General features: G+C 50.4%; 10 protein-coding genes across 10 annotated transcripts; 7 read left to right on the forward strand and 3 right to left on the reverse strand.

Moving 5' to 3' along the window:
• Nucleotides 1-949: 949 nt before the first annotated feature.
• Nucleotides 950-2,502, forward strand: VFPPC_05562 (nuclear polyadenylated rna-binding protein; the record flags this gene model as incomplete). Its single annotated transcript, XM_018284736.1, has 2 exons — nt 950-1,335; nt 1,416-2,502. 2 exons carry the CDS (start codon nt 950-952, stop codon nt 2,500-2,502), a joined length of 1,473 nt encoding a protein of 490 aa, XP_018141571.1.
• A 680-nt stretch (nt 2,503-3,182) lies between these two features.
• On the forward strand, nt 3,183-5,058 carry VFPPC_05563 (protoporphyrinogen oxidase; the record flags this gene model as incomplete). Its single annotated transcript, XM_022428464.1, has 3 exons — nt 3,183-3,563; nt 3,614-4,216; nt 4,285-5,058. The coding sequence occupies 3 exons, from the start codon at nt 3,183-3,185 to the stop codon at nt 5,056-5,058; spliced, it is 1,758 nt and encodes a 585-aa protein (XP_022284264.1).
• An 88-nt stretch (nt 5,059-5,146) lies between these two features.
• Nucleotides 5,147-6,148, reverse strand: VFPPC_05564 (Pfs, NACHT and WD domain-containing protein; the record flags this gene model as incomplete). The annotated part of the gene is made up of 1 exon (XM_018284738.2): nt 5,147-6,148. One exon carries the CDS (start codon nt 6,146-6,148, stop codon nt 5,147-5,149), a length of 1,002 nt encoding a protein of 333 aa, XP_018141573.2.
• Nucleotides 6,149-8,088: 1,940 nt separating this feature from the next.
• On the reverse strand, nt 8,089-11,515 carry VFPPC_05565 (mediator-RNA polymerase II transcription subunit 14; the record flags this gene model as incomplete). The annotated part of the gene is made up of 3 exons (XM_018284739.1): nt 8,089-9,484; nt 9,559-10,745; nt 10,811-11,515. The coding sequence occupies 3 exons, from the start codon at nt 11,513-11,515 to the stop codon at nt 8,089-8,091; spliced, it is 3,288 nt and encodes a 1,095-aa protein (XP_018141574.1).
• Nucleotides 11,516-12,613: 1,098 nt separating this feature from the next.
• VFPPC_05566 (glucose-6-phosphate 1-dehydrogenase) lies at nt 12,614-14,521 on the reverse strand (the record flags this gene model as incomplete). Its single annotated transcript, XM_018284740.1, has 6 exons — nt 12,614-12,617; nt 12,705-12,816; nt 12,887-13,826; nt 13,904-14,248; nt 14,342-14,362; nt 14,453-14,521. 6 exons carry the CDS (start codon nt 14,519-14,521, stop codon nt 12,614-12,616), a joined length of 1,491 nt encoding a protein of 496 aa, XP_018141575.1.
• A 1,585-nt stretch (nt 14,522-16,106) lies between these two features.
• Nucleotides 16,107-16,676, forward strand: VFPPC_16185 (hypothetical protein; the record flags this gene model as incomplete). The annotated part of the gene is made up of 1 exon (XM_018293938.1): nt 16,107-16,676. One exon carries the CDS (start codon nt 16,107-16,109, stop codon nt 16,674-16,676), a length of 570 nt encoding a protein of 189 aa, XP_018141577.1.
• Nucleotides 16,677-17,533: 857 nt separating this feature from the next.
• Nucleotides 17,534-18,323, forward strand: VFPPC_13865 (60S ribosomal protein L33; the record flags this gene model as incomplete). Its single annotated transcript, XM_018291637.1, has 5 exons — nt 17,534-17,558; nt 17,654-17,663; nt 17,876-17,971; nt 18,042-18,142; nt 18,226-18,323. The coding sequence occupies 5 exons, from the start codon at nt 17,534-17,536 to the stop codon at nt 18,321-18,323; spliced, it is 330 nt and encodes a 109-aa protein (XP_018141579.1).
• Nucleotides 18,324-18,934: 611 nt separating this feature from the next.
• VFPPC_16187 (hypothetical protein) lies at nt 18,935-19,411 on the forward strand (the record flags this gene model as incomplete). Its single annotated transcript, XM_018293940.2, has 1 exon — nt 18,935-19,411. The coding sequence occupies one exon, from the start codon at nt 18,935-18,937 to the stop codon at nt 19,409-19,411; it is 477 nt and encodes a 158-aa protein (XP_018141580.2).
• A 278-nt stretch (nt 19,412-19,689) lies between these two features.
• VFPPC_17972 (hypothetical protein) lies at nt 19,690-20,001 on the forward strand (the record flags this gene model as incomplete). The annotated part of the gene is made up of 1 exon (XM_022429639.1): nt 19,690-20,001. One exon carries the CDS (start codon nt 19,690-19,692, stop codon nt 19,999-20,001), a length of 312 nt encoding a protein of 103 aa, XP_022285307.1.
• Nucleotides 20,002-21,716: 1,715 nt separating this feature from the next.
• On the forward strand, nt 21,717-22,091 carry VFPPC_16188 (hypothetical protein; the record flags this gene model as incomplete). Its single annotated transcript, XM_018293941.1, has 1 exon — nt 21,717-22,091. One exon carries the CDS (start codon nt 21,717-21,719, stop codon nt 22,089-22,091), a length of 375 nt encoding a protein of 124 aa, XP_018141581.1.
• Nucleotides 22,092-24,060: the final 1,969 nt, after the last annotated feature.

The following is a 24,060-nucleotide window of genomic DNA, read 5'->3' on the forward strand; positions in this document are numbered from 1 at the left end:
TCGCACAGGCAGCATGTGGCCATGATGGCTATCATCGAATGGGACCTGAACGCAACACAAAAAAGGAATGTCTTTGTTGTAGGGTAGCATTACCCAACCCGTTGAAACAGTAAACCCAAATGTAATTCAGTGCGGCAGAGTTTGACTCGACAGAGCAAAGGAAACAATGCAAGAACAATAACTAAGTGGCGATGGTACTATAATGCAACTGATCATCAACAACTTTTTAAGTGCGTGCATGAGTGGTGAAGTGCTTGCAAAGTGTCGGATTCGATTCAGTTCGTCTCGTCCAAAGAGGCTCTCATCTGAACACACTGCATTGGTGGCACCCCTTTCATCCCCCCCACACCCGATCCAACCCAGGATGATGACCAAGGTCACACGTGACCAGATTAATGGTGTTCATGGTTGCTAATCACAGATGCATCTAGATATTGCTAGTGTCCCGGACTGAACAGTAGCTGAATTCATCACAGCTAGAGCAGAAGCACCACAGAATCCTTGATTCAGAACAAGGCAGTCATTGTCATACTTCATGCCCAGGCAGGCAACAGCGAACGAACTCGGGCACGAACTGGAGACGAAAGTCACGTGAGTAATCACAAGACCCATATTTTTTCGTTCCAAGCTTGCCTCGACTTTGAGGGCCATCCCGGTCGTGACGGCGACATCGAACCTCATACGCACGCCGTGATCAGTATTTGTTCTGCAATAGTCTACGCCGCCGCGTGAACAGTCGGAGATCTCACTGTATTGAAGTCTTCCGCGCGACTCGTTCACGAAAATTTACCGACAGATCGAAGGTATTTAAACAACGGAAGGAGCCTGCTGGACGCGTCCAGACTCATTGGGTTGACGACGCCACCGGCGTATCGCAACGACGTTTTTACCTTCACCCTTCACCTCTACAACACATTCCAATCTTCTTCACGCAATTACGTCGCCCAGCATGTCAGTCGAGGTTAGCTTGGGCACCCCTCTTGCGGATGCGCTCGACGCCGCGATCAAACCCAAGCTTATCGAAGTTGGATGGGGCACTGGCTCCGATGACTCTGCGTCGCTGTCCGAGTACATTGTCCTTATGCTCGTCAACGGAAAAAGCCAAGATCAGATTGCCGCAGACTTATCCAACGATTTACTTGATCTTCCAGCCGATGATCCCACAGTCCATGCGTTTTCCAGATGGCTCTTTGAGCAAGTTGGTCTCCTGAACAGCCAATTGAACGGTGGCAACTCTGCTGGTGGTGATACCATGAATGGCGCATCACAAGAAATGGCACAGGGAGGAGAAATGGACACCGATATGAACACCAATGATGTGTCAGAATTGAATGCGTAAGTAGAGTGTCCCAACTCTGTTCACACAACCTTTGTGTATGATGATTCACAGACACCTAACCTGAATATATATACAGTCCCACTGGACCACGATCGATGCGAAATGGAAACTTCAGAGGCAACCGAGAGAAACGTATGCTTGGCCACATGTCAAAAGCCATGGACCGAACTGGCGACAACGCACTTCACAGGGTTCGAGGTAACGGTAACGAGAGAATTAACACTCATGGCCGAACTCCACCGTCCGGTCCCAGAAATGCACAAGGGCGGATGCAACGCGGCAACCGCGCCGCAAACCTCCAGGCCGGTTTAGCCGCAGGTCCCCAGAATGGCGCGTGGATGATGAACGGGCAACAGCCAAGCGAGATGGACATCATGGCCATGATGGAGCAGCAAAACCAGATGATGTTTCAGTTGTCACAACAGTTGATGAGCGGAGGAGCAAACAACAATAGGGGGTTTGGAAACCAGCGCCGTGGCAAATCACTGTTCGACAGGGTTCAAAACCCTCACCAGCGAAGAGGAAATCAACATAATCAACAAGCCAACGCCGACGGCTCAAGAGAGAATACCGAGGGAGGCGAAGATGTCGAAATGTCTGGCGACAAGCGCAACCCTCCCAACCCCGACGATACCGTGTGCAAATACAACCTGCACTGCACAAACAGGGAGTGCAAATTTGCTCACCAGTCCCCGGTTGCGCCTCCCGGCGTAACGGTGGATGTCACCGATGTGTGCAGTTTTGGGGCTGCTTGCAAGAACAGAAAATGCGTAGGCCGACACCCATCGCCAGCCACCAAGCTTGCGCACCAGGGCGAACAGGACTGCAAGTTCTTCCCCAATTGCCAAAATCCGCGATGCCCATTCAGACATCCATCGATGCCTCTATGCCGCAACGGTGCCAACTGCACCACCGAGGGCTGCAAGTTCACTCACGTCAAGACAAAGTGCAAGTTCAATCCTTGCATGAACCCGACTTGTGCTTTTGCGCACGAAGAGGGCCAGCAAGGCGGGTTTAAAGACAAGGTCTGGACTGCAGAGTCGGGCACCAAGGACCATGTGAGCGACCGGAAATTCGTAAACGACAACGGCGAGACAGAGCTTGTGAGGCCTGACGACATGACGACGGACCAAGCGGCGCAGGACGCTGAGGTCATCGGATGAGTGAGGGGAGCCTCAAAGAGGGAGTCATGACGTTTGTTTTCTGAAAATAAAAGAAAAATGACACCCAAGTGGAGGAGGAGGCAAAGTGACGCCGGAGTGTTGTGTCGCCAGTCCAAGGAAACAAGAAGAGGGCTGGGCGATTAGTCCAGAGTATGGGGCTTGAAGGTCATGTACATTATTGATCGACGTATGTTTCTGTCACGATGAAAGGGCATGGAAGGCGTTTTAATGTTTCGGGGTGGCGAGGATTTTCACGAATATCTCATCGTCTTGAGAGGGCAGCAGAGAAAATTGCTGGGATGGAAGAGGACGAGTATGGATTAGGGGTGTATGTGGACTTGCTGGCGCGTAGCTCATGAAAGCAATGCGCCGCCAAGGAGGAGCAGGAGCGGAAGGGATGGAACAAACAATAGAATTTACATTTTCTCTGTCGCTGTCTACAAATATTTGCCTACCGTCAACGTGAATGTTGCGCGCCAATTGTGCAAGTATCATGTCGCACATGTCTGCATGTAATTATGCCCCGTCGACGCTGACGGCAAGTGGAGCAGACCCTCGTTCCTCCACATGCAAGCCAAAGACGTCACACAAGCAATCACCTCACCTTCATCTCCAACCCATCACCATCGACCCACCACTCAACATGATCAATTGAAGCTCCTTAAGCTCCCCGAATCACCATGGCTCGCAAACGAGCAAAAGACTCTGCCATGGCCCTCCTCTCCCTCTCATCCGCCATCCGCACCCGCTCCCTCCGCCGCCTCACTCTCGCCCGCCACCTCGCAACCTCTACCTCTACATCGCAAAACGACATTGCCGTTCTGGGCGGCGGCCTCACCGGCCTCACGACGGCATACTACCTCGCCAAACAGCTCCCTCCGACCGCAAAAATCACCCTCTACGAAGGAACGTCCCGTCTAGGAGGGTGGATTCGAACGGACCGTCTGCCCGTGGATGTGGACGGCACAAAAGGCACAGTTAGCTTTGAGAGAGGCCCGCGCACCCTCTCGTCAAATCACCTGAGTACATGGAAATTTGACGACCTCGTCCTCTACGACCTGGTAAGACACGAACCCCCCTACGACAGAGGAGGGAGAAGCTAATAGTGTAGGCTCTCGATTTGGGACTCAAAGTCGTCACACCACCCGACCAACCTCGCTACATCTACTACCCAGACCATCTGGTCACGCTTCCCCCCGCAGGGAGTTTCGCCGAATTCTTCCGCGAGCCGCTCTTCCTACAATCGCTATGGGGAGGTCTGGGCTTCTTACTTCGGCGGATGAGGAGCCGCGCCGTTCCGCTCAAGGACATGTCCGTGTCGGAGTGGCTGTACGAAATCAGCGGGAGTAGAGCTGTGGCGGAGAATGTTGCGTCGGCCATGATACACGGTATATACGGTGGTGATATCGACAGGTTGAGTGCCAGATCGGTGTTTGATCGCTTCTACTGGGCGTATTATCTGCCTAGTATGGGCTCGGACTTGAGACAGATGACGATGAGGGAGCAGACGTTTATGAGTGAGTTGTCACAGGATCCGCAGATTCGGAGGATGGCGTTAAAGGCAAAGGGGGCGTTGTTGCATTTCGGTAAGGAGGGAATGGATAGCTTGCCTAGGGCGCTGGCGGATGCGTTGGAGGGGACGCCGAATGTTGAGATTCGGAAGGGGATTCCAGTGCGCGATATAAGTTATGATGCGGAGACGGAAAAGGTCAATGTACGTTATTTTTGTTTGTTTTGTTTTGCTACGCGGTAGTACAAGTTGATGATGCTAACAGCCCGCAGATCACGACAGGCAACTGGGCAGACGAAGACCAGCAACACCTCGAAGACAAGACCACCTCCTCCTACGACCGCGTCATCTCCACCATTGCCAGCCAGGACCTCGCCAGCATCACTGGCTCCAAGCTCCCCAGCCTGGCGGAAACACACTCCGTCTCCATCATGACTGTCAACATGTGGTATCCCAAGAAGCACATGAAGCCCCCTGGTTTCGGCTACCTGATCCCTCGCTCCGTCAGCAGGGAGCACAACACCGAGCGAGCCCTCGGTGTCTTTTACGACTCTGACGTCGGTGGTGCGGCGTCTCCCGACGAACCAGAAGGCACCAAACTGTTCGTCCTAATGGGCGGTCATTACTACGACTCGGGTGCCCCTCCGCCATCGGAATCAGATGCCATTGAGCAGGCCAAGTCTCTCCTGGAGCGACATCTCGGCATCCCCGCTGATACGCCGTGCTTTGCGGTGTCCCGGTTCGCCAAGGAATGCATTCCACAGCACTATGTCGGCCACAATGATCGCATGATGCAGGTTGATCAACAGCTACGGGACGAGTTTCACGGAAAGTTAGCAGTGGCGGGCGGATCGTATAGCAAGATTGGCGCAATGGGTGCTATCCGCGCGGGATACGATATTGCAAAGCAGACTGTTGGCGAAGGGGGCTGGTATACCACTGGCCTAGAGAGTTTAGAGTTTCCAGAACCATTTGTGGGCGTGCCGATTTCCAAAATCCCCGTCAGGAGGTTCAGACAGTTGGAGCAAAATAGGGAACGAGCTTGAAGAGGCGGGGCGGCATCGGAAATAAAAAGGTGGACGTGTACATTACATTGAGGCTGGGTTGGTTTATTCCGCTTATACCATAGACAAATCATGGATACACCGCGTTTGAAGCGATCGTGTACAGACATCTTGCATCGCGGTTTTTTTCAGCGAAGCACCAACCCCAATTTTTGTTTCCTGTCAACCCATATCGACTAAGCTTGCCGCGGCCACAGATGCATATGCACTTGTGGAATTCTGATGGCAACTGCATCCGGAAATCGCCAATCCTGACCAGGATATCCTGCCAGTTCGGAGCGGGAAATCTCCTGACATCTCCTGCGGTACCAGCGCAGAGACTGCCATGGTCGAAGTATAAAATATACTGCTCAAAATAACTTCGACGGAGTAAGTGCTTGTAGAACTGTGCGGCAAAAGGACCACTGAAAAGAACTTGGCATGATTCCGGATGCCTTTCCAAGGAAACCCAGGCTTGATGTCGTACGACATTCTCCCTGTCTTCAAGAAGTTTCACCATCTTTTGAATCACATCATTCGGCAACTCGGGCAATTCAGTCAGTAATTGAAGAACCCTGACCCTATCTGAGAACAATTCATTTCCGAGGCTCCGCGCTACTTCTTGGATTGCAGCCAAGCGTAGCTCAGCCTCGAGGTTGCAGGGTTCAACTTCACTAGCTGCGTTCCAGATATGGCTATTCTCGTCCCGTGACGATATTTCCCTAATTAATCGATCAGGCAAGCCAGATGTTCGACATAGCAAGATAAATGCGGCTCTCCTAACACGACTGTACTTGTCTCTAAGCAGTGAGGCCACCTCGCTCAGCATTTCGTCGAAACGGAAGACCGTAACGTTCAGGGCATTGACGGCGGCTCGTCGGACGTTCGAGTCTTCGTCTTTGAACAGTGAGACTACATCCTGAAATGGTTTATTGCACCATACTCGTCCCCTCACGGCTTCCAATACGGCTAGCCGAATGCCAGTGGCCGCATTTTTGAGCAACGCGGTCATGTCCGGTACCGCTTCATCAGACAAGGGCCGCTCGCAAAGGCATTTCAGGGCGGCTGGTCGGATGCTTGCGTCCCCATCCATAGCACAAGCCACGATTTCCAGAATAACACTTTCAGGTAGGTGATTCTGCTGATCCAAGAAAGAAACGGCGACCAGCAGGACATGTCTGTCTCGACTCTTCAGCCATAGTAGCACTTCTCGCGCCGACTTGCAAGTCTCGTCAAAGAAGACCGGGTTTGGCGCCCAAGACCCGAACGTGCAGCTCTCTTACATCCTTATGTATGTCTTGGAGTAACGACGGTAATTTATGTATTACCTCTCCAGGCAATCCGAACTCAGCTCCTTGGCAAGCTTCTCGCCTTCCACACACTCAGAGAAGTACTCACGATATAGCAATTTGTTCAGGTTGTAACCCACCTCTTGTTGCCCCGTAAGATTTCTCAGAGGTACCCAAAGCACACGGTCAAATAATTTTGTCCACAAGTTATATAACTCCATCTGCGTGCCGAGAATGAAATCGTGGACAATCTTTTTACATAGAGTGGTCTTGCGTACTCCGGCGCACCCTCGGATTAGTATTCTTCTTGGTTGAATCATGCGGCCGTCATGGCCGCTGCGCTGGTCAAAGAGTTTGGCCAATTGAAACTGGAACATGTCATCCATTGCTATGACCTTCTCTGGAGGAAGACGCGAGTTCGTGGTGATCCTCAGGATTGTTCCCTTCCCCTGATGTGTATCTTGAGCGACAATGGCGAGGTCAATATAGCACTGTTCTATCGGTAAAGCCGCTCCGGATAGTCGTTCAATTTTCAACCTCTCCGATGTGTAGCGTTCATTCCGTATCCAGTCGTCGGCTTTCTCCAGAGCAGTAGGCGACCCGGTTTTGATCCGCTGGCCTTCAATATTTGAAGGAGTTGTCTGGCTGTATCCGATTCGACATCCAATCTGGGCCATAATCGCTTTTGCATAGGCAGCTGCCATAGCTGCGGCGTACGACTGCCAGTCTTTATCCTTGCGCTCATCCGCACTGTCGCCCTCAGGCAAGGCCACCAAAACATCGCCAAGTCGGATATCGCGACCTGGTGTAGGAAGACCAGCCGCCACTCCAACGAGCAAGCCGAACCAAAGATTAGGGAAGAACTTCTTCACCTGGCTGGCAAGTGCAGCGGCAGAGCTTGTGCCATATTCTTGACCGGCGGGAAGTGTAGCTATAATGACATTGTGCCCAAAAATGTCACCCGGGAGAAAGACGTAATCGTCACCACGACTGAGAGAGAATCGACCAACATGCTGGTTGTCTAGCATGCAAGATGCAGCGATTGCCTCAACCTCCAGCACTGCTATCCAGGCAATGGTATATTGTCGGGGATCAAGCTCGGCCATAGGAGGAGGAGTTCAACAGCACAAGAATGATGATGCCTGATATCAAAGTTGTGGTCATTCTGATGAGTTGGGATATCCGTCATGTCAGCTGGCCACCCTCATTATGCAAGTCAGGCGGGAAGTGAGGCTGGGCGATGGCCCAACGCCTTGTGCAGCTTTGAGCAGGGTTGGTGCAGCCAAAATATGAAGTGGACAAAGTTGATGGATGGATTTGAGCCATTTGAGCTGCTGATTGAAGTTCTTCTGTTGGGGAGTGACTGGGTCAAGTTTGAACTTTCCAGATTGTCCACAACATGGATGTCTCCAGACAAGACTGGAGGGTCTTAGGTACATGAAAATGAAACCAGAGCACGTTGGCCTGTGACAGTCAACAAGTCATGTACCGGTCCGCAATGTCAGACACGTTTCACCTTAGAATATCAAACCACTTGCACCAGACTCAAATACAGTAATCGCTGCGCTATATTCAGCTACCTAGCCCCAAATATAGCATGGTATTCCAACTCCGCCTCCCATTTTATATCGAGGTATCATTAAGCGTAGCATACAAAAAACCAGACGGCGAGAGAAAAAAAGACCCACAGGCTCGCATCGCAAATAACACAAAGCCGCCTCTACGTGTGCCCGCCCTATTACGTCTAATCCAGGACAACTACGTCGGTGTCCTGTGTCCCGCTAGATTCATTAGTTACAGTCCCCCGAATAGCTTCATCCACAGCTAATAGCATCTTCACGACGCCGCCATGAGGACGACCAGCCGCCCCTGTGGACAGGCCGAGCCAATTGTCGCCTTTTTTGTTCCAGATCGGTTGCAAGGCTGCGGAAATGGCGTCCTGGGCGGTTGATTCGGCGTCGGATCGCCAGACGTGCCACCATGCTTGGCAGCGGCGAGGCTCCATCTTTACTTCTAAGCGGACCGGTTTCGTGAGCGTCTTTTCATCCGAGTTAATGGTGTATTCAATGCTCATCCAGGCGATTGTCTTCATGGAGAAGACGAGACGGCCTTGCCCGGAAGCCTGGATTGGCTCCCATTCCGTCTCCATCTTGTCAATGGCCTGGAGGGCGGGTAATGATGCGGGCAGCCAGGCCATCAAGGCGCCGATGCCACCGTCGCTGTTGACCAGCTGTCTCATTAGATCGAGTACTCGCAGATGGGGATTACCCTTCTCGATTTCGATATCAATGTCGTCCTTGGAGAGGTCGAGAACAACACGCCAGCGCTTGGGTGGTTCTTCAGTTGCGGCCTCTTCCTGGGCGCTAGTCTCGTGGTCCTTTGGTTCATTGTAGAAAAACGTGATTTGCCGTAAAGTTACCGACTCGGTTGTGATGGTGCCTTTGGCGCTGTCTAAGGCCTCCAAAAAGTTGACGAATCGGTCAATAGCCTTGATTTGCGACTTGAGTGCGCTGAGTATCGGTTTTCCAACTGCGCGTTGGATGCGCAGCGCGAACTCGCCTCGGCTCGGATCGTAAGACACGTCACGATCTGCGAGGCCGTCCAGTGAAGCGAATTTCGAAGGCCTTCTAACCCTTAGAATAGCTTCTGATGTGCAAATAAGTTCTTTCTCCTGGGGCCCATCCTGGGGTCCCTCGTCAGTTGCATTTTCGAGCGTTGAGAAACCTCGAATTCCCTTAAACGTGACATGGACAATGTTTTCTGCCCATGCCTTCTTTCGCACCAGGGCAGCACCTGAGGCTCGCTGGATAAGTGAGAGAAGATGCATGTGATCAAGTTGTTCATCGTTATTCGACGTTGTGTCCTCTTCCGATTTGCTCTTATCAAATACCATCGACGGAAACAAGGCAGAAAGCTCCACCTCTGTGGATGGCAATCGAACCTTTCGCGAGAGGGACAATTTGGCAGTTGCACTTGACCTACACTTGATCTGTCGTCGATGCAGCTCTCTCAAATCGACCGATTGCGAAATAACTCCCGTCGTAAAGAATGCCAGATTCTGCCAGAAGAAATCCGACAAATCAGGATAGCCGCCGTTGAGTGGTATTCTGGCTTGGAACCTCAATGATTTGTTGGCATTCCTGTACGCGAACATTAGTTTCCCTTCAGCAACGGGATGCAGAGAAAACAGAAGCAGGAGTAAACGGAAACTTACGACTCAAGTAGCCACCACTCGTCGCCATTCAGGCCCAGCACAACAACCACAAACCAGCTTGAGCCCCAACCATCCTTTTGTAACCAGATGGCGCGAGTCCAATCCCGTACCTTGGTTGCCGACTTCAACTCTTCTGCCGACATGGCCGGTTTTCGAACGAACCATCCCATCAGTGTCGCCCGACGGTGCAACTCGTCCTCCAAGATTGCACACCGAAGCGCTTCCAAACAGTTGAGACCATCCTCGGCGGGGCTTTTGCCATTATTCAGCTGGTGCTCTGGTTGAATAGTAAACCTTGACGGTGGTTTCAAGGCAAATGCTCCTGTCATGGGTTCTAGCAACACCGAAGCTTCCCCGTTATATCCCACTTGAGTCGTCAAGACAGAAAACGCCGGGTCTGTTTTTGATATCCGTAGAGTCATGCTGGCTTCGTGATTCTTGAATCGTGATGTTGTTAAAAGCTTGTCGTGGATGCTGGCGAGGATATGTTCAATGTGTCGAGCAATGACATTCGTCAGCAGCGTTTCCGCCGACAGTTCATTTACGTTCAACTCAAGTTCCACTTCCGTCACCTCCTTATTATCTCGATACCACTTTGCCACCAGTTGACTTGTTGATGATGCGTTCTCTTTGCCGTTTTGTGTGCGGTTACTATTGACAGCAACCAAAATCCAGCTCTTCGAACCCATCGTTGTCGACCGTCCCGTCCAGTATTGGATTGAAAGCGCTCGGTTTAGAGGTTCCACATTTAGCGTGCCCGTCCAAGAGGTGCGACTCAGCTGCAAGGCTTGTCGTTTGAGTTCATTGATCTTGGTCGTCAAAACAAGCTCATGCAGAAATTGATAGCATCCAAGTAAGCCTTCTTTTCCGAGAACATCGTTAACGCAGTTTTCCAAGTGGGTTCGTAATGATTCCGAAATCGAAGAAGCTGCTGGTGTAAATGCGTATCGGAAATCGATGAACCAAAACTGCTTTTCAAAGTCCTCGTCGGCGATGGTCAGGTCAACCTCGAACTCGCCCTCGACTCTAAAAGTAACTCGTCCAGAGGCAATTTCGTAGTTTCGAAAATGATACGGAATCTTATCGAAGTCTTCTAAGTTGAGTCTTAATGATAATAAGGTGTTCAGTTCGTTCATCCACTTCAGCTGAGTTTCGGGCGTTAAGGCGGGTGGTTCGATATATCCAAGCTATCGACGTCAATTTAGCATCTGTTTGTAAGATCATCACCGTCAAACGTGTCAGTCACACTTACATCAGGCATCCAGGGGGCACTCCCTGTAGAAAGGACTTGGAGAGCAGTTTTTAAGTCAGGGCTCGGCATACGAGCAAACGTCAAGTCCCGCTTCACATTGACCATGAAGTCGAGAGCCCCGTCGTAGAGTATCCTTTGCTGGTCGATGTGAAACTTGAGATCAATGAGTTTGCTGACCAGGTGAGATTTCCTGCTCCAGTCGGTAATGACAAGGGCTTTTAGCCATTTCCCGTGCCACTCCTGGGCAAAGTTGACCAGGTTCCCCTTTTTTCTCAAGTTGTCTGCAGAGCTATCATCCGGCCCGCTAGAAGAATACGAAGAACTGCCGTTTGCTGCTGCCGCGGGCACTGGCATCTTAGTCAGCTCGGCAATTTTTTCTTGAAGGGCATTGTGTGAAGTTTGGGCAAGGCGAGTTAGAAGAAGTGATAAGGGAACAAATCCCTGTGTGATGTGTACGATTTCATCGGGAAGGTCGTTCATTCGATTTCGACTTTGACTGGACTCTCCGTTCTGGTTCGGTTCCTGCGGCCGCGATCCGTCGTTGCCGTTGATAGCTTTCGCAGAGCCATCCGTCGTTGCAGCAGCAGAGGCTTTCTCTTTGGAAACGTTCGCATACTGAGGAGTGCCATTGGCACCATTGACACCGTTCATGATAGAATCCCTATCATGATCGGTGCGCGTGCCATTTTGGCCGCTCGACTCCATTGTGATGACGCCGGGCATTTACCCTCCTCCAACGGCCCGCCTCTCCGCGAACAGTTTTCCACAGCCGTCGCCCCTGACAACTTTTGCAGGCAGACGGTGGTGTTTCTGGGGCGTAGATAACCGATCCCACCTATCATGGGAACCTGAATCCGGATATTCCAGAGGTTAGCGCAAGAAGCGCATGCTCTCTGGGACTCCCGTCCACGGCGACCGGCCAAATGACCTAAATCCCTTCGGAGCGTCGCATGAACCAAGATTGAGAGCCCCCGGGCTACCTAAAGAGCAAAAACCTCGAACAGAATAACAGGGTTATATCGGCTGGGCCTTTGGGAATCGGATGTTCGGGCCGTGAGCTGGAAACAGAAGTGTTTGTCGGGTTGATTTCGAGCGTGACAAAGGGAGGATTAACGTGACGTGACGACAGAGATCGTAGGAAATTGTAGTATCGATACAAGTACAAATATGGGTCGCTATATTGACGCTAGAATCCCGTTATTCGAGGGATGCGATAGTGTTTGAGGGTGATGGCACGCGCGATTGCAAAAAGATTCTGATGGACTGAATGGTGATGCGCTTATGGCTGTTGCGATTCTACGCCGTCTTGAACATGGCCGGGTCATGTGAGGGCGGGTGCACGGACCACACCTGCCATTCTGAGGCGACCGGCCTTACATAATCACACTCTTTCGGTGACATGTGGGGACCAAGCTTTGCCCGCCTCTGCTGCTATTTTACTCCATACATTGACTTGATCAACAGCTAAGGAAGTCAGTGACATATTGATTGGCGCACTAGTTCATCGCCATTTGTAAACAAGGCAAACGTTTCCTTTTGAGACACTTCTGTTGCGCCAAACTACCATAAGCTGTAATTGAAATTGTTTTGCTCTATTTATCCGACCACGATTTCCCAATGTGACCTGATACTCATGTAAAGTCTGCTTCCCATAATCATGTAGACATTAACGATAGGCAAACTGCACATTCCCATCTGCCCCCTTTTGTTTTTTACTTCTGTATATGAACGAACGGCCTCAATGAACAACTCTCCCTAAGACTTAGAAGAAACCAATTAAGGATTTTGCTTACATGGTGCCGTTTAGCTGATATAGAGTCAGTTGACATTTTGCGACCCAAAAACGTTTCCAAAATAGTACAAACATGTTCAAAAGCTGGAAGCATCAACTTACAACTTGTTAGGAGGAGAAGCCGCAGTTGTTGGCCATTGGTAGCCGGCGGCGTCGCTGAATTTATAGCCGTAAGAAGCAGTAAAGTCATCAAGCACCGCAGGGCCGCGAGAACCTGAAGAAGAAAGGCGTTAGTCAGTATCACTCCAATTGGTCAAAGGACGTTCATCATGGGGCGAGCATACCGTATGGATACTCCATGGGGATAATCTCCTTGTTGTCGTCGAGATAGTGAAGCAGAGGGGTGAAGATTCTCCAGCTGGCATCCAGCTCATCGTCACGGACAAAGTTGGAGTGGTCGCCCTTGAGGCAATCAAGAACAAGAGACTCGTAAGCCTCAGGAATTTTTAGGTCTGAGAATCGTCGTCGATAGGTGAGGTCGAGTTCAGTAACCACAGTCTGCATGCTCAGACCAGGGAGTTTAGAGTTCATCTTAATGTATACACTCTCGTTGGGCTGAATGCGCATGACCAACTCATTTCGGGGAATATCCTTGAAAATACCAGATGTGACATCCTTGAACTGAATTCGAATTTCCGTCTTTTGCTCATTGAGGGCTTTGCCGGCCTTCATAATAAAGGGTACACCGTCCCATCGCTCGTTCTTGATGTAGGCGACCAAGGCGCAGAAAGTCGGGCATCTTGAGTCCTTGGGAACAGTGTCGTCTTCCTTGTACGAAGGTTTGCTGCCGTCCAGCGATTTTCCGTATTGTCCAATGATGACATTCTTGGGTTCAATTGCGGGAATAGCGCGCAGGACGCGGACTTTCTCATCACGGATATCCTCCGAGTCGAATGAAATGGGTCGCTCCATGGCTAACAGGGTCAAGACCTGCAGCAAATGGTTCTGCATGACGTCTCGAATGATGCCAAACTCGTCGAAGTAGCCACCACGGCCTTCGGTGCCGAATGGCTCCTTGAAGGTAATTTGGACGTTGTCGATGTGATGGCGGTTCCAGGTTGCGCCGAGGAACGAGTTACCAAATCTGAGAATAAGAATATTCTTGACCATTTCCTTGCCAAGGTAGTGGTCAATACGGAAAAGCTCTTCCTCCTTCCAATCGGGCTCGAGTGACTTTTGTAGCTCACGGGAGCTTGCAAGATCTTTGCCGAAAGGTTTCTCGACCTTGAAATCAGTTAGAAGGACGAATTCTTGAAGTTCACAACGATACAGTTTCGCGAGGATATATTGCGTTTACATACAATAACTCTGGCAATGCCCTTGGGTGGGTAGCAGCATTTCTTCAGGTGCTGAGAAACGATTGTGAAAACACTGGGAGGCAAAGCCATGTAGAACAATCGGTGAGTTTCGGGCCGACCCTCTTCGATTTCGGCCAAGTGCTTGTTAAGCACCTCAAACGATTCATCCTTGTCGTACTGGCCAGAGATGTATGAGCAGAGACTCAAGAAGTTCTCGAGTTGCTGCTCAATCTCCTTGGTGGGAGTCTTGATGTAGGACTTGATTCGCTTGAGGTATTCCTCATGGTCCATTTTGGTACGGGCGTATCCGATGATTCTCACATCTTTGGGCAGGAATTGATTTCGGTACTACCACGGCGTTAGCACGACCAGCCAGTGACAACTCAGCTTGCCTTGGGCAGCGCGAAGCAGCTCCAAAGCGTATTGAATTCTTTTGCTCACCAAGCCAAAGAGCGCAGGATACTAAAGAAGAGCAAATTATTGTTAGCGTAAAGCTCGGTGTAGGGATACAGCCACCATGTCCAAGGTGAGAGGGAGGATATCAGCTCCTACCGTCTTCTTCTTGGCCAAATCACCCGACGCGCCCAGCACAACAATTGATGTATTCTCCTTCAGCTCCATGGTTCTGCTTTTAACGTCAACGCCAATGTTAGCACAATGCGCGTGAAAAAGAGAGCTTGGGGAGACTGTCTCCCCAAAACTGAGAAGCTCGGGGTTAATGAGAGTCTTGACCATGTCCCCCACCCAAAAATCCGAGCTTCCCAGGATGGTGGGGTAGGTCTGGAATCTGCATGCACATCGCGGTCTGAACGTACGCTGCAGTAGAGTCCATGGTAAGCTTTATTAATCGCACCAGGCGATAAAAGGTTCAGAGTCGCTAATAATGAATTCGAAGAAGTGAACAGAAGTAGTCGCGGTGCCGACCTTTATTCGATAGGATGGGCGTAGGTTGGTGGAAGAAGGAGGGTGAAGCAAAGCAAAGGGTCGAGTCTGGTCAGTTTTTAGGAATGATGAAAGAATGGCCCGGATAAGCTGGGACGGAGTTATTAATGACCTCAGGACAGAGAAGTCTCGGTGGGCGGGCCCAGTCTATTTTGCCATCCAAAAGTAAGGTCGGTACTTTGACTCTCGCTGCAATGTACTTAGTATGGAGACTGGCCGGGCTGAAGGTGCCAGACATGTCACGGTTGAGTAATGTCCCGATGTCAAGTTTGGTCTGCAAGAAGTCTGTTTGCCCAGCGCCTCCATGCCGAGCTAAAACGAAAGCAATAGAATTGCAGACATGGACCAGACCACCCATGGACTTGACGCCAGACGCATCGAGGGGTCAAGTTTGATGGAGCCCTGCCCGGATGGTGGCTGGGCGCGCACTGGGGGTCAAGCTCTTGCCGTCCGCACCTAGAAAGACGCCGGCTGGTTCAATGTTTGGTGGACTTGCAACTGGGTTAGGCTAGGCGGGCTGGCTGGCTTACCAGTCTCTTACACAGCAATTGTGCATCATGACTTCATCAGATTGCTTCCAGCCCCGGGTATCCGCTGCTTTATTCTCATCTCCTTCACATTCGTCGTCAAGTCCGTTGTTCTTGCAAGTGGAATTCGGCACAAGTACTCAACTCCGGTTGCCCAATACTAGCTTTGTACCTCTCGGTGAATAACCAGACCAGAGTTTGAGCTCAAGCTCTCGACTGCTGCATGGTGGGGCTTACGGACATGGAAGGAGCGGGGCATCCAAGGTGTGCTGGTGCTTGTCCATGTCAACAATATGACGAGACTGGTGTCAAGTTGGTTGAAGTTTTGCATACATGTTCACCACTCCGGTCAGGAGCAACTGGGGGAAATTCCAGTCTCAGGACAGCCATCGGGTCTCGCAAGCCGAGACATTACTCTCAGGCTCACCCAATATTGGTTTGCTTTTTTCCCTTTCTTTTTCGGATGCCATGTTTGCTCACAGAATGACGCACCCCCGGCTTTGCGTGATGCAACCCCTCAAACATACCCTCGCTCTACAAGGTTCGAAATGTCCTTTACATTCTAGAGTGCTGCCACTTGCGCCATGTTTACCGTGGTGAACTCTGGCTATTGGATTATGTTGTGTTCAAAATTACCAAGCTAAAATACTTGCGACGCCTCGTCCGCTGAAGAGGTGAGAACCTTGAACATCTGGAGACCATTGTCACTTATCTGCCGCACCAATTGATCGAATTTGATGCCTGTCCGGGGGTTCCGCCTCCACTTCAGCAGTCTCGGAGCACTGTGGTCCACTAATTGCATCACCAGACAGCTGTGTTACTTCCAGTGCCGCAGGTTTGCATCCTTCGAGGTGCTGTTCACTCACAACGGTGACTGGAAGTCTTGCACCAGAAGGATTGAGGATCAGAGGTCTGGTAGGACCCGACAGCCAACTACTTGGATCTACCCTCGAAGGGAATTCAATTTGTTCGAACTCGTTGACCAACTTGTACTCACTGTGAATATCCCAATATTGATGCCAACATGTTTCCTCACTGAACCCTTTTCACTTGCTGACAGCAACCAGCATCTCAAACCCCAAATTCTTTGCAACTCTTCCCTTGAGGCGCTGGCCATCTGGTCTGTAATCCTGTTGCCCCTGCTGACATCTTCAGCTCACAGCCCATCCACTAATGACATCCTGCCGTTCCCTGACGGAAGGCAAAATCCGCCAATAATACTGCGATCTTCAGGCACTCAGAGGAAATCGGTATTGCAACGTAGCTTGACCTGGCCCCAACAGAAATCATCAATGGACCCCCAATAGCGCATGGAGTATAGCATGCGGCAATTTCAAGATGATTGCTGCTGCTCGCACGCCATTGTGGGACATGTTCTTCTCGGCTGCAGATGCTGATAAACAGACGAGTGGGCCATGCAAAGCTCCGGAGATCTATTATTCATCGTCTTGGACCTCAGCCGCCAAGATAAGATATCAGACTCAAGTATGTCCGCTTCCAAGAGCCAGGCACCTCGGAGACAACTCACCGACGACCCGAGCAAAATCTTTCCCATCCATCACTTCTTTGTGCATGTGGCAATCAGGAATATTGAAGCCCAAACGCGGTTCAGAGAGGAAAACAACTTTGCATATGCTGATGTATTTAGGTAGCGAATACATGTCTTGACCTGCAGTTGATGCCGTTTTGTCAACTGCACGTCCTTTTGTTCCATGAAGCACATTTGCCCCTCATCTGGCACGTTCTTCACTACACCTTTCCTGTACCGGCGGTTCCTTCCCCTTCTAGTTCGAAGTGGAGTTACTCCCAGAAGTGGGCAAGGTGCATTTCTGTGCATCGCATATCAGCCACATATGGCGGTGCATGTCAATCACCATTCCTCTCCAGCCACACTTCGCTAGTGCCTTCCAAAGCACGGGGCGTGATCTCCTGCACACAATCGCAAAACTGGTGCCCTAAGGCCACACGTGATTTGGAGGGCACAAATTTTCGTCCTAGTGACACCACACACCATTATCGCATCCACTCATACTCAGCCGAACATCACGACACAACGACGTGCACCAGCAACCAGGGAAAGGTCTTTTAGATAAGACAGTTTCCTACTAATCTTTCCTTGTCTACTTCGGTTGTTTGTGAGGGTGTTATAAAAAAATCAGCCAAGATGCCTTCCGAGAGCGGTCACAGACGTAAGTTGCCATCCCTCGATTCATGCCGAACATAGGCGTCCTTTCGCGACACGCGATCTGCATCCTGGAATTTTGGCTAACAATACTTCCAACAGTATACGTCAAGTGAGTTGCCCCTGAACGATGAAGATCGAACACGAACACGCAAAAGCCTTGATGTTGGAAGGACGCCTGGGATTGCACGACGACGACGACGATGGTCGAATCTACCTTGTTGCGCTTTCGTCATGCAACTTCTCCGTCGAAACCGACTGGCACTGGGCTTTGCGATGGAAAACTTTTCGAAACGATGGAATTTGCTGACGGATTTGAATTAGGGGACGTCACCTGAGCTACCAGCGCTCCCGTCACGTCACCAGCCCTGGCACCAGCCTGATCAAGATCGAGGGTGTTGATGACACCTCTGCTGCCAAGTAGGTCTCCAGCGAATTGGGTAATTGAACAATTGACGAGTTGGGGTTACTGACTGCATCTCAACTACAGCTTCTATCTCGGCAAGAAGGTCGCCTACGTCTACCGCGGCCAGAAGGAGATCCGTGGATCTAAGATCCGCGTCATCTGGGGCAAGGTCACCCGGCCACATGGTAAATTCGCATCCCCAACGAACGGACTCGTTACAATTTGGTGAAATTTTGGCACAGCTAGCTAACGACTTGTCCCCTCACAGGCAACTCCGGTGTTGTCCGCGCCAAGTTCACCTCTCCCCTTCCCACTAAGTCTTTCGGTGCTTCCGTTCGGGTTATGTTGTACCCTTCCTCGATATAAGTGCGAGGAATCGGGATGGAGTTGGTAGTGAAGATGTTTCTCATTTGGCTGCATTGGTCGAGGCAAGGATAAAGAGCATATTTGCCTTGGTTTGAGGCATTCAATTAAAAAGACGTCAAACCCTCAAATACCCCCCGGATGGTTTCCACGTTCAACTTTTGGGAAATGATTGTTTTTGTACCCTGTGTGCATGATGTGAACACGCGCCTGTTGGATTCGAGCCGGATTCTCTCATACCCGATCTTTCCAACCTCCCGACGATTATGCGAGTCTTGTTGACCTTCGAGAATATGGGTTGTTTCTCGTCACCCCCGATGTCGTTTGCGCCGTTTGTCTTGTGTGAGGTGGAGAGACGATAATGTCGGGACTGTTCAAGGAAGAACGAAGACATGTCTATTGCTGGGTTACATGGCGAAGTATTGGAGGTGTTATTGTCTTTTGACAAAATCATGCACACCGATTAAGCCAGAGGCCACGTCTAGCCATTGTATGCAATGATTTCTCCTTGGAAACTTTGCATGCGGAAAACAGCCTGTGAATAGTGCACGGGTTGACATACACATCGATGTATGGCGTTCAAAACAGTCCATTATTTGGCGTAAGCTCTGTATATGTCCTTCACATCATCCCTTCAAGACAATCCGCTGTTTGATTCACCATCCAATTCAAATCCAATTACGATTGTCATCGCTACTCATGTACTACTTGTAACCTGCCTGTTTCGTAAAGCTTCTGCCACAACAATAGATCACCCCGACACCCATTTTGCTTCATGGCGCTCTAGAATGGGGGTAATGCGACAGTCGCACCTTCCCAGGCACACAATAGCGAGCTTCAGTCGTGCATTTATTTTAACGTCGCATGACTTGAGTGCCTCCGACTTTACGGAAAGGCCAACTCTTCATATTCACATGCTCAAGCAGTCCTTAGCAACCAAAATCTGCCAACCTTTTGACCAGATATTGCATCAAGGTTCAGCACCTGCTAGAACCCTACAGGAACGGGGCGTCTGCTCAATGTACGGCATCACAATTTCGGCCTATACAGATCGTTGGCCAACTGATGAACCAGTTGCGATGCCGAAATGAGATTTTGGTGATTCTTCAAAACCAGAGGTCAGATTCGACACTTCCGTTGCCATTATGCACGATGTTTTTATACCAAACGACACCACAGAGACCGTTCAATCTGTCCGGGGTCATCTACAATTTGCTCTTACCAATGAAGTGAACAATTGTCAATAGCTTCGGCATGGCTTGACGGCAGGCACCAGAAACATCGTTATACCAGATTGTCACTCACGTGGAGAAGACCCTGAAGCTCCTTTATCTCATCTGTATGCATTCAAAAATGATATGCGGAGAGAATGGAGTCTTCGGTATCGCTGTGTTTCAAGAGTGTGGAAATACACGTTGGAGTACGGACGTATCCAGATCACAAATTTTCTAGCTGGTATTCCATAATCGTGTCTCGCAGGCGCTCTGAACAAGAACAGGTAAAGAACGGGTTCACATACGCTTCCATTTCTTGCCCCAGTCGGTCAAATGAATTTCATGTCCTCCGCCACTACTTCGCCAGCAGGCTTCAGCATTTGCATCTGTCGCACAGATATTTCCAAATTCTAGTAACTGCGAGTTGCACCAACGTCACCTCCATTAAGAAAATCAAGATTCTTTGACTCCCATCAACCTCGCCGACGTCTCTGGAGTCGCGGCTAGCAAGTTGCCTCACTGAGAGTGGCAGCAAAGGTAGTGGGCCACAGTCATATGCTATTGAAGTATAAGTCAAACTAACTTTAAATTGTAGTGGCACTGGAGGGTGGGCAAAGCATGACTTTATCTTTCAGCTTGGGCCATACCGCCTTCGAGGCACCAAAGGTGTTGGAGGCTGTTATAACATGTTACAAGAAACGCCGTTGGCCATTCCATTAGACAAATGGAATAATGTCCTCTCTCCAGTTTAACATCAATGTCCCCGCTCCATCATCTCAGAGCCAGGATATGCAGAATTGACCAGCATACGGACCGATAGTCGATATCAAAGTGGTGCTACGAGAGTGTCGTGGCATCAGTGTTAGTGAGAAGAAGCACCAGTTTCGTTCGGAAGCATCGGGACAGATTGCATGGAGGCTAATGGCGGTCGATCAATTAACATTGACTACGACGTAAAAGATGCATTGAGGAAGCATATTGGTCAATCAACTTCTCAGCCAGGTCTCTGTCCAGCCCAACTGATGGCAACCGATTCGTTTCTTAAGCATATGAAACCTAACCGACCACGTCGCAATTCCAGAGAGGAACTTCGGATCAAACAATCTTCAGCAGCATGTCATGTCAGAGAGATCGTGCAATAGTTGGCTCCGATCCAACGCATAAGGAGACCATGTCGTGGCGTGCCACGCCACCCTAACTTGATGAGGACAGATGCCTGTCGATTATGCCCTGGACTGTAACAGCGTCCACTTCCAATAGCCAGGTTTTGGCTGGCCGGCAAGCTAGGCAGCGCAGCTAGACCGACAAGCAGATACCCCGGCTGTGTCTTGTACCTCCATGTTTTATGCGGGACAGGCGGCATGCTATTCCGTAAAGAACAGGCTTTTGCCAGGCTATGACGATGGGACTTTGTGCTCACCAATGTCACTCAACCATGGGAAACCACGATGGGGCTTACGCGGGGAACTATCACAATGTTGGCTCAGTGAATTGTTGAACAGCTCAACGACATGGATCTCCAACGTCACTCGATGATCCCTATTGTAGCCGGCTTGTAACTGTTGCCCAGAAAGAGGTGATTTGTTCGGCGCATGAAAGTGCAGGAACCTTTCGCTTGATACACCAGACAAGCTGGTTGTGAAGCGATGTGACGTTTAAGCAGGCCACCCAAAGGAAACAACTTGCATCACAATCAAACACACTGCATGATCGGTAGTTGGGTGAGCAAGTGAGGTAGCCCGTTATCTAAGTTTACGCAAGGAAACAGACCGAGATGCTAGCCTAAATGCGCCGATGGTTCAGACGAAACGGATAGGACGGTGTCAGGCGCAGCCTTTTTGGGCCATATTAAAGTCAATTACGCCGCAACCACAGTGGCTCGGCTTGCTATTATTGAGGAAGATGGTGTGAAGGAACCACAACTTTCAAGTCGAACACGAAGTGCTGCCAGGACAGGAGAAGGCATCTGTGTGCCTGGCGCAAGAAAGACTGGGCCTCGCGCCTGGATGGTAAAACTAAGAAGGCCAGGAATGATTCCTTGCCATTCATGGAGCCAGCAACAGCGGGATTAAGAAAAAAAAAAGGTCGCATTGGAAACCTTCATGACTTTGCGGCACGGACATTGATCTCAGCCTGACCCCAAGAACTTCGCTCGGAGTAAGCAAAGACCTCATACCTTTGAATGATGAATATTGGTGAGATCCACGACAAAACAAATATCTTCCCATTGCCCAAACACTTGAAACCTGGAGCATTATGCGTCAGTCAACGGGGGACCGGAAATTCATACGAAATAGTGACGATGAACATCATGTCATTCCCCGGCAACGTGGCCACGTTCCAATTGCGGTGCCAGATCCTATCCGTGTCTGTGTTCCAACCCCGTCTTGCCCGTCTCCATGTGCCCATGCTCATGCTCTCTTGCATGCGGCCGCTAGCTCCAATGTTGGGATTTGATGGAAGGCTTTTGCCACCGATTGCTCCTTCAGGTTGGGGCCGGCTGGGTCCAGGGCCATTTTTACCTATCGCTTACCTGGGTACTTTGGACTGTTCCTGAGAGGCGAGGATAAAGGCGACGCGTAATGATGGGATCCATTGAAGTAACCATGGATGGCTCCGCAGCAAAATCGACATCGTCGATGTCGAAGGCGTGAATCGGATTCCAAATTGGCGCTGAGTTGGATACAGCTTGTGCTGCGGGTGTTGGAGGAACTACACTTTGTGTCACGATTGCCCTGGTGAGGCAATTCGAACATTGAATGTTGAAAGTAGACGGGTGTCACAAATACACCCAGAACATTCCTGGATGACTGCATCGCGATGGTGGAGGGCCATTGGACAAAGTCTTCGGAGATCAACTTGCTGATGGCTGCTTGGCATTGGGAACGCCAAGGCGGCTGTGGTACGAGTCAACCAGTGTGCATTTCACCCGCCCATCCATCCATCCATCCATCCATACCAGCTCAGCAGGTCTAGGTTAAGGTAGATGCCGTCCATGGCCGCACAAGCACACAAGGAACAAAGCCAACAAACATCCCGTCCCTCTGTTACGTGTACCAGCCGATCGTTGGCAAATTTAGAGGGCTTTGGGGTTCGTTTAGGTTTTCGGTCGGGGGCTTGTGAATGTCGTAATTATTTCTTCTCCAAATCCAGAGCCACCAGACTGAGTTGGACATGGAGCACAAGACTCGAGATCTAGATGGTCTTGTACGGATATGGAGTACCTACATGTAGGTATATAGGTCACAGATGCACCCACCCTCACTCGCGCCTTCCATTTGGATTGTGAAGACTCGCAAGTGCCTGCCTGTTCGGAGACTGTTCCAGTGACTGGCGACTTCCCCAAGCAGAGTTGCAGCCGGCATCTGATCAAGAACTGGTCAGCGCAGCATTTGTTGGCCCCAGCCAACGTTGAGCAAATCCATCGCCTTCGCCTCCAACCTCGTATTCGAAACGCCTGGACCACAATCCGTACTTGTTATTAGCCGTCCTGCTTACAGCCCTTTGAGTCCTGCATATCCCATCAGACATCTTGCATCGATACGGGCAGTCGTTCAACTTGTCATCGTTGCCTTTCGCCAAAGATTTGAGACAAGTGCAGCAGAAAGCATTGCCACTAAAGCACGAGGCAAGCCGCAGCGACGCACAATCACTGTACCACTCCGGAACCGGATATGAACTCAATCCTGAGAGCCCCAAGATCCAGACGTTGATAACAGACAGAACAACCAGGCATATTCTGGGCTCCAGCTTTGCACTCTCACTGGTATTTGCAAACACCAGCTGTTATTTCCGCATACCAGACTCCTCGGTTACTTCTTCAACGGGACCCTGCTTTTGGTATCACCGACCGGCGATAAATACTTTCTTCTTTTGCCAGATCTGCCCCAGACAAAGGCCAAAGCTGCTACGGGAACGAAGGTTTCAGTCACCAGGCCAGGTCTTGACTGGTTGCCGTTATTAGTAGCAGACTCGTGGGGTCAGCTCCACTCAGCAAACAAAGACACGGCCACTTTGGCCCGTGAACTCCTGACCCGCAGTCTTCGAGACACTTCTTGTGGTTGTCCGTACTGGAACATTTCATTTTTACATACCAGAGTGCTGGTAGTTGCTGTACCTACGGATCACATTTGACACCTGGATCACTCATCAGGTCGATTTTATCAGGACAACCACCGCTAATTCCACTTCACAAGGGCAGCAGAATAACCATCTTGAACGGAGAGTGGAACAATTTTGGCCACGACTCTGCTTTTACGAGCTTGCTGCAGCGCAGTACGACGGACCACATCAAGCATTGAGTGAATTGCATTGCTATCCCAAGGCAAGGATCCTGCTGAGACACCACTAGTCCTTTGACGTCAGCAAGCAATTCCCACCCAGCGAAGCAAGCACCTTTGCCTGCCAACGTGGTCGACTAGAGCCAGCACTGGCGGCTACTGGGACACATTGAAACAAGGTACTCGAAAGGCTGCTGAAATACGTTGTGGTATTGTTCAGTAGCGCTGCATCTTTTGCGTCGCTCA

This window comes from Pochonia chlamydosporia, chromosome 5 (assembly GCF_001653235.2).
Source record: "Pochonia chlamydosporia 170 chromosome 5, whole genome shotgun sequence".
Classification (NCBI taxonomy): domain Eukaryota; kingdom Fungi; phylum Ascomycota; class Sordariomycetes; order Hypocreales; family Clavicipitaceae; genus Pochonia; species Pochonia chlamydosporia.